The sequence below is a fragment of the Coregonus clupeaformis genome, chromosome 26 (genome assembly GCF_020615455.1).
Source record: "Coregonus clupeaformis isolate EN_2021a chromosome 26, ASM2061545v1, whole genome shotgun sequence".
NCBI classification, from domain to species: Eukaryota; Metazoa; Chordata; class Actinopteri; order Salmoniformes; family Salmonidae; genus Coregonus; species Coregonus clupeaformis.
Genome location: NC_059217.1, coordinates 14,303,972 through 14,313,110, shown reverse-complemented (window position 1 = coordinate 14,313,110; position 9,139 = coordinate 14,303,972). Strand labels below are relative to the sequence as shown.

Here is a 9,139-nt window from a genome sequence, read left to right as displayed (position 1 = left end):
GCCACACCTGTCAGGTGGATGGATTATCTTGGCAAAAGAGAAAAGCTCACTAACAGGGATGTAAACAAATTTGTGCACACAATTTGAGAGAAATACGCTTGTGCGTATGGAACATTTCTGGAATTTTTATTTCAGCTCATGAAACATGTGACCAACACTTTACATGTTGCGTTTTATATTTATGTTCAGTATAAGTCATATCACTGAGTCTACCTTTAACTTGTAATGTACTCCATTGAAAGCAAGCCCACGGGGGCAGCTATGTAATTTCTAGCTGCATTGAACTACAAGTCCCTGAAAGCCTTTCACCTGAATGTGCAAAGACAAAGTTGTGTCTGATGACCATAGAGAGAGAGGGAACTCTTTGTAGCTGTGTCATTATAGCGTCTGTGACAGCCTCAATGGCGCTGCCCGTGCTATCTCCATTCTGAAGTAGTCAATGTTCTTCTTCATTGGCTGATCCCTTCTCATGACCCGGTTGGACTTGACTCTGACAGGGTCACCAGGATGGATCAGCCAATGAAGCTGGAAGTCCCACCTAGTTGACTACATCAAAATGGTGGAAGCCCTTAATGGGACTGGCCATGTTAATACGGACTTTTGGCCACTAGAAGCCTCTATCATTCTCTATGGTGATGATACGTTCATTGGTGACGACCTTGGATATCCACTGCAAGCATGGCGAATAAAGAGCCTAGCGTGAGTATTTCAAATACCAACCACACTTACTAAAGACAGTCAAGATATACCTTATTATTGTGAAATTACTTTGTATTCTAGACAAACGTGTTATTGCCTTATAACGTTAGACTATGCTTTAAAGAGGAGATCGAGGTAGCTAACTTAGCTAGCAAGCTAACGGTGTTAGCCAATAGCTAGCTACGCAGGTAGTTTTCTGACTTGCCTATCCTCAAAGCTTAACTATGCCAGCTTTCAAACTATATAGTTAGGTATTTTTTAGATTTCATATAGAATTGAAGGTTTGCCAATTTAGGTAAACTGCTCCCTAACCAGCTAGAAACAGGCCAGTTCTCATGTTGCATCACATGTTGCTAGCTTGAATGACTGATAATATTAACTAGTCAAATTTAGCTAGGTAGTTTCTTGATGAATTATGGGAAAATATCGTCATTTGGAAAAACCTGTGTGAATGTATGTGTGTGTATGTAATATTGTATGTGTGTATATATGTGTGTATGTGTCAAGTTTGGATACTTGAAAAGGAAAGCCGCTGCACGTAACCCATTTGGATACACCTACTCATTCAAGGGTTTTTCTTTATTTTTACTATTTTTTTCCATTGTAGAATAATAGTGAAGACATCAAAACTATGAAATAACACATATCGAATCATGTAGTAACCAATAAAGTGTTAAACAAATCAAAAATATATTTTATATTTGAGATTCTTCAAAGTAGCCACCCTTTGCCTTGACAGCTTTGCACACTCTTGGCATTCTCTCAACCAACTTCATGAGGTAGTCACCTGGAATGCATTTCAATTAACAGGTGTGCCTTGTTAAAAGTTGATTTGTGAAATTTCTTTCCTTCTTAATGCATTTGAGCCAATCAGTTGTCTTTTGAGAAGGTAGGGGTGGTATACAGAAGATAGCCCTATTTTTGGGGGGGGTTACTACATGATTCCATGTGTGTTATTTCATAGTTTTGATGTCTTCACTATTATTCTACAATGTAGAAAATAGTAAAAATAAAGAAAACCCCTTGAATGAGTAGGTGTGTCCAAACCTTTGACTGGTACTGTGTGTGTCATATATATATATATATATCACTTTTTAGGAATGACATGGCGGCCGCGGTGCAACTTAGAAGTAGCCCAAAAACATGCGACCAATACATTTTAACCCGCGACATCGTTTTCAAAGTACACCAATTTGGTCATGGCAACCCTGTCATCAGACATGCAGGTAGCTGAGAACGCTCAACTCCGCCTCCATATAAGAAAACAGAGTTGCGCGTTCGTCAGCTAACATGCAGATAACTTGCATATCAGTTTCTACGTGGAATACATTGTTTTAAGTGCTGCTTGAACTTGGATAGTTCACATGCTCATTCATTACTCGATGACCTGCACAATCCACAGTTCCATAATACTATAAATGGTCAAAAATATTTGAGATGGAGATGAATGACACTGACAGGTCCTAGCCACAGTACCCATTAAGACCACCAGATGGGGTAATGGTGTTAAATTAGCTGGACCATCACAACAAGCCCTCCAAAACACTTAATGTGCGGTCTATTACTGACCTGATGATAAATAAGCTTTATAATATTTTGTGAAGAAATAAGCTCTGTTCAATAGCAACGACACCTGACATTACATTTTTGTTCGTCTTCCCAGCGGTTCCTGACAAACCTGAGGGACCTGGCCAGTCGTATGTCTGGCGCGGGGGGCAAGGGAGCAGGAATAGGTCTCAAGCTGCTCATTGGGGCTGGAGCTCTGGCCTATGGCGTCAAAGAGGCTACATTCACAGGTAGGCCTAACCTAGCGTATGGTTATCACGATCATGAGTGCACCCCTCTAACGTTGTGTGAAATGGTTTGTTCCCAGTGGATGGAGGTCAGAGAGCGATCATCTTCAACAGAATCGGGGGGATGCAGATGGACACAGTGCTGGCTGAGGGACTGCACTTCAGGTAGGCCTACACTGTCTGACTCTGTCCAGGGGTTTATAATGAAGCCAGGGTTGTTATGTTCAGTTTGCTCGACTTAATGCAAAGCTAAATTCACATGACCATATTGAAACTGAACTATTTTTGTTGTTCTTCAGGATACCATGGATCCAGTACCCCATCATCTATGACATCAGAGCCAGGCCCAGGAAGATTGCTTCACTAACTGGAAGCAAAGGTACATGATTGCTGAAATAGGGGGATTAATTGAAATCCAGTATGGATACATGTAGACCAATACATTATGTCCAGCAGATCAGTAAAGATTTGAGGCTTTCAGATCAGTAAAGATAGAAGATAAGGGGAAAGAAGATACAGCCCTGACTTCTCTCTCCCTGTCTCTCCTACCTCTGTAGATCTGCAGATGATAAACATTGGGCTGCGTGTGCTGTCCCGTCCTGTGGCCGCCAACCTGCCCGCCATGTACCAGCAGCTGGGGAAGGACTATGACGAGAGAGTACTACCCTCCATCGTCAACGAGGTGCTGAAGAGCGTGGTGGCCAAGTTCAATGCCTCGCAGCTCATCACTCAGAGAGCACAGGTACTGCCACACAGTCTCAGGATTATATGGGACAAAGGTTGTGTACCTAGCCAGTCTCTGTTTAAAAAGCGACTACCCCTAAAAAGCAACTTCTCGTTTTGAAAATGGCCTATGTGGCATCAATGGTCATAAAAAAAAAAAAGATTATAGTGTCAAAATATACTACAAAGTGTAAATAGGATAATTTTGTTCATAAAGTCAGTCTCGTCCAAAACTGAGATTTGGGAGATAATAGGAAAAAATGGTATGTAATGGAATGAAGGGTACAGTAACAGTTTTCCTTTGGTTGGGTTTATTTCTATCCTACCCACAGCTGGCAGCACCCAAGAAATCATCAATTCGGAGCGCAGCTGCACGTAACCCAATCGCAATGCCCATGGTCAATTTGGTTTGACATTCGATATCCCTATGGGGATAGTTAGGGACCATTAGTAAATGACACAATGTACATATATTTTCAAATGTCAATAGCTCCAAATTTCAATGAGTAGGTTTACTAATAATTGGATATTAACTGATTATGGCAGTAGGCAGATTATGCAATAGTCATGTAAACACCTTGCTCTGCTTATCTTAATCAGTGTGAGGTCAAAGTCGAAGTAAGCATACGCCGATTAAAAACCTTGTTTTCTGAGCATTTTTTAAAATTATTACAACATGTAAACACCTTAATCGGCGTTCTAGCGGGGTGCATTTGATCTGCGCATGTGCTAGCATCAGCCGAGCGAGCCTCCGTCTTTAGCGCGAGTGAAGTGAGTTCGGAACAACAATGTGTGTGTCTTAGAAGTAGTTTTCACTTACAAACTCTGTCTGAACAAAAATAAAATGGTCGCTGTGATAGAATGTTTATTTTGATTGCAGATTATCTGCATTTATCAGCGTGCCATCTGATTTCAGATGTGTCCATGTAAACAGGATTATTAGGGAAATTGTTCTTCTTCCAAAGCATATAAACGTTTTAATCGAACTATTATATTAATTCGACTATCCACAATAATCTCATTGTGTGCATGTAACCGTACTCATTGATTTTAAAAACCTCAAACCAACTATAAATTCATATACAAATATTGAAAGCATTTAATGAGACAACTAAAAGATGTGCAATATGAAAATATTTTCCCATTTACATTGTGTGATTTATTGACGGTCCCTAACTAGCCACAGAGATACCAACTTTGCCATGGTCGCACACCAGCTGGCTATAGCTAATTGGCGAAAGAAGTTGGATAGCTCTAGCTAGCTAGTCTAGGGGACTTCGACAAAAGACCTGGTTAGACTGTTTTCAAGTTGTCTAGAAGGGACACCTACATTATCCCCCGAGACAACTCTCGTTTGGCTTCAGTCATGGCCGCTGCATTTCTTAATGACCAAGCTGGAAAAACGAGGCCAAATCAGGAAGTTCAGCCCCCTTTTAAAAAACAAAAATAGAGTGATGTGAACCAATGCTTATTTTTAGCCCTTTTCTTGTCTATAACCGTCTGTGTGCTGTGTTCCTTTTGTGTAGGTGTCATTGTTGATTCGCCGAGAGCTGTTTGAGAGGGCCAAAGACTTCAACATTATCCTGGACGACGTGGCCATAACAGAGCTGAGCTTCAGCAGAGAGTACACTGCTGCCGTAGAGGCCAAACAAGTTGGTATGTACCTGCCACAATGTGTGCGCATGTGTGTTGGGGATGGTGTATATGGCTGTCTGTGGATGCATACTTGCCTGTGTTTTAGATTTTGTCTGCATATGTGTGTGTGGGTTAGTCAATGCGCTAATGTGTGTTAGTAGATTGCTTGTGCCTGCATAGAGTTTAAACAAAGCTTGTGTGTGTCTCCGCAGCCCAGCAGGAGGCCCAGAGAGCCCAGTTCTACGTGGAGAAAGCCAAACAAGACCAGAGACATAAGATTATCCAGGCAGAGGGAGAGGCAGAGGCTGCCAAGATGGTAAAACATTAACCACACCACAACCTTTGGACGACCTGTCCCCTCGTCTTCACATGACCTTGCACGACCTCAAACACCAGGCTAATTATTCTAGTCAACAATTGTTTTTTTATTGACTTTAGCATGTTAAATGAATTACAAATTCATTCATACATACAAGCATTAATTCTGGCTCTTTGTGTTGTAGTTGGGACAAGCAGTGACAAAGAATCCTGGATACCTGAAGCTTCGACGAATTAGAGCTGCCCAGGCCATTGCTAAGACGGTGAGTTCTATACAGCGTTGTTCCTATATAAAGGAACTGGATATCAATGAATATGTCATGATAATTGTTCAGAACTACTTGATTAATTAGGCATTGAGGAAATAGTTAATCATCCTCAGAGGCTCTGTGATGTTATTGTCCTAATCAGACATTGTTCCAGTCAGAATGGGGTCAATCATTTTAGCAGGCTGTGTTTGTTGTGGCTGTTTGGTTCTCATTACAATGGTAACCCACAGTGCAGTTAGCTGGTTATATCATTATCAATAAGGCTGAGGAATGTCTGTTTCCCTTATGCTACGAGCTGCTACGAGACTAGCTATGTGACGCTGTGTCTGTCTCTGTGTATTGTCTTTCAGGTGGCAACGTCCCAGAACAAAGTGTACCTTTCCGCAGACAACCTTGTCCTTAACCTTCAAGATGACTCTTTTAACAAGTATGTTTCTCTTAGCTTCACTCTCTCTTAGCTTCATTCTCATATCATCATGCCCTAGTCTGGCTCTGTCCTCTCTTTCATGGCGCTACACCGCCCAGATGGTTTGTTTCAGTTGCCTCAAGCAAGGTTAGAGCTGAAATATTGAATGTTCAGTTTCCTGCACTATCACATTTCCCATGGAAAAGTAGGAATTCCACCAAATTCCCTAAAGATGCCCTGAGTTTTTTGAAGCGGCTCCATACTGGTATTGATGGTAGCTTGAAGATAACCACATTTTTAGCAAAACCATGACTAATGGCTGCTCTTCTCACATTGCCTCCAGTGTGCATGCTGTGTCATTTTCACAGCATAGGCCTATGGCCACCAGGGGTGTTCATTTAAGCACCAAATGGAAAACCACAACTGAAACAGGGAGGGACTATCTGGACTTGTCCAATAAGAAACACTACTTGTCCTTACAAAACGTTTTTTAAAAGTTTTGTTACGTGTGCGCTAATGAACACGACCCTGGTTTTTGCTTTCCATGTCACTGCTTTTGCCTGGTCACTGGAATGGAAATGACTAGTCAGATTATCACACTGAAATAGTTCTCGGCTTATTTTAATGCTGCCAAGGATCTTCAATGTCCATACGTAACTGATCATAGAAACTGACACACAAGCTGGTGCCAAATGCCTGTCATTCATTCCTCATACATGTTATATTATTATACAGTTGAGAATAAGACCGAAAAAAACCTGGGAGTACCATATACCATATGTTCAGCAAAGCAACCAATCCATCCCATGCGTATTGATGTACTTTTGACTGAAATCAGTCTTGTCAGAGTCTGGAGAAACCGTAAAAAATATGACTTATTTTTTTTCTCTCAGATGCTGTAATCTCTCATTGTATCATCCCTGTACGTTTTAGAGCACTTTAAATATACTATGGATTTACATTTTTATACTGTATCATTAACACGTACAACCCCCTTTGCTTGTGTTTCAGTCTATCACTGGGAAAGAGGTAGGTTGTTGAAGGCTCTAGCATTCCACCTGTCTGAAGCTCCATCCACAGCTAAAACCAGTCGGTCTCTCTGTCCACCTGCCTATATCTCTGATTGTATCTCCAAGTGGCTTACCGACTCACTGGAGAAGACTCTAAAGCATCGGATTGCTGTGTGTATGACATGGATAGGGTCAGGCGGAACCTGCAGCGATATAATATCTTCATGCTCCCCTCCAGAAAAGATCTGAAATCAATAATGTTTGTGGGATCAAACCAAATAGCACTAGACTATGAGACATAATTGGCTGCTTTTGTTATTAATAAGTTGTGCAGATGATGCTGTAATGATATAAATAAGGAACCCTACTTGTTCTGTCTGGCCCTAGATGTGTACATGTGTTTTGAGGACAGCAGGACTAGACTCTTGGTGGATCAAATGTGTCAGAGTGAAATTGGACAAAGGCTGCACTGGAATGGTGTGTGTAAAAAATACAAATAAAATACAAATAAAAAAATATTTTAAGATGTGCTTGTGGAATGAAGGTGAAGTTATGACTTTGTCTTTTATTTTATATGCAACTGCACTGTTTACTGCTGGGCCTAGCTGCCTATGTCGTTGTGTTGTTGAATTATGACCATGCTATCTGATACGCTTCTGCTATGGTACAGTACTACTCAGCGTGATCAAGGTCTGCCAAAAAGATTCCATCCACTGGTTTGAAGTGGAGAGGAAGGCTTTGCTCTTCTATGTATTATTACATTGTTCACCTGCAGCGGATTGAGACATGACTGAAAATAAAGGGGGACAGCACAATAAATATTTTTTTATTTCAATGACCTGTTATATGTGTGGGTGCATGCAGGTGCATTTATTGTTGTTGAAAAACACATGCCTATGTAAGGAAAGTCTCACTATTTTCCACTTTCAGTTTTTCTGAGAAATGAAATGTTCCCATGACTTGATCAGACATCTTAGATAACAGTACATCCTGTTATTGTACTAGGGGGATCTTTAGCTATACATTTACAATGGCATTAAAGCCTCTACATGACTGCTCATCTGGATTTAATGTATTGTTGCTGGCATATGGTGACCTGTGAGATGGGAATCGAACATACAGTGCATTCGGAAAGTATTCAGACCCCTTCCCTTTTTCCACATTTTATGTTACAGCCTTATTCTAAAATTGATTACATTAATTTTTCCCCTCATCAATCTACACACAATACCCCATAATGACAAAGTGAAAACAGGTCTAAAAAATAAAACAGCAATACCTTATTTACATAAGTATTCAGACCCTTTGCCATGAGACTCCATAAAAAAAAAAGCACCTTTATTTAACCAGGTAAGCCAGTTGAGAACAAGTTCTCAATTACAACTGCGACCTGGCCAAGATAAAGCAAAGCAGTGCGATAAAAACAACAACACAGAGTTACATATGGGATAAATTGAGCTCAGGTGCATCCTGTTTCCATTCATCATCCCTCAGATGTTTCTACAACTTAATTGGAGTCCAACTGTGGTAAATTCAATTGATTGGACATGATTTGGAAAGGCACACACCTGTCTATATAAGGTCCCACAGTTGACAGTGCATGTCAGAGCAAAAACCAAGCCATGAGGTCGAAGGAATTGTCCGTAGAGCTCCTAGACAGGATTGTGTCGAAGGTACAGATCTGGGGAATAGTTCCAAAAAACACAGTGGCCTCCATCGTTCTTAAATGGAAGAAGTTTGGAACCACCAAGACTCTTCCTAGAGCTGGCCTCCCGGCCAAACTGAGCAATCGGGGGAGAAGGGCCTTGGTCAGGGAGGTGACCAAGAACCCGATGGTCACTCTGACAGAGCTCCAGAGTTCCTCTGTGTAGATGGGAGAACCTTCCAGAAAGACAACAATCTCTGCAGCACTCCACCAATCAAGCCTTTATGGTAGAGTGGCCAGACGGAAGCCACTCCTCAGTAAAAGGCACATGACAGCTTTCTTGGAATTTGCCAAAAGGCACCTAAAGGACTCAGACCATGAGAAACAACATTCTCTGGTCTGATGAAACCAAGATTGAACTCTTTGGCCTGAATGCCAAGCGTCACGTCTGGAGGAAACCTGGCACCATCCCTACGGTGAAGCATGGTGGTGGCAGCATCATGCTGTGGGGAAGTTTTTCAGCGGCACGGACTGGGAGACTAGTCAAGATCGAGCGAAAGATGAACGGAGCAAAGTACAGAGAGATCCTTGATGAAAACCTGCTCCAGAGCGCTCAGGACCTAAGACTGGGTTAAAGGTTC

The 9,139-nt window shown here is 41.5% G+C and overlaps 1 protein-coding gene across 1 annotated transcript; it reads left to right on the top strand.

The window, feature by feature from the left end:
* Nucleotides 1-591: 591 nt before the first annotated feature.
* On the top strand, nucleotides 592-7,402 carry LOC121540407 (prohibitin-2-like). The gene is made up of 10 exons (XM_041849254.2): nucleotides 592-699; nucleotides 2,363-2,495; nucleotides 2,573-2,657; nucleotides 2,792-2,871; nucleotides 3,050-3,234; nucleotides 4,742-4,871; nucleotides 5,063-5,166; nucleotides 5,354-5,431; nucleotides 5,788-5,864; nucleotides 6,855-7,402. The coding sequence occupies exons 1-10, from the start codon at nucleotides 679-681 to the stop codon at nucleotides 6,874-6,876; spliced, it is 915 nt and encodes a 304-aa protein (XP_041705188.1). The 5' UTR covers nucleotides 592-678; the 3' UTR covers nucleotides 6,877-7,402.
* The last annotated feature ends 1,737 nt before the right edge of the window (nucleotides 7,403-9,139 follow it).

Bases quoted from the DNA above. Each gene is read 5' to 3' on its own strand.
- LOC121540407 (XM_041849254.2), top strand. From the start codon at position 679: ATGGCGAATAAAGAGCCTAGC. The intron at 2,872-3,049 runs GTACATGATTGC...CTACCTCTGTAG, and splicing joins TTCACTAACTGGAAGCAAAG to ATCTGCAGATGATAAACATT. The intron at 3,235-4,741 runs GTACTGCCACAC...CCTTTTGTGTAG, and splicing joins TCATCACTCAGAGAGCACAG to GTGTCATTGTTGATTCGCCG.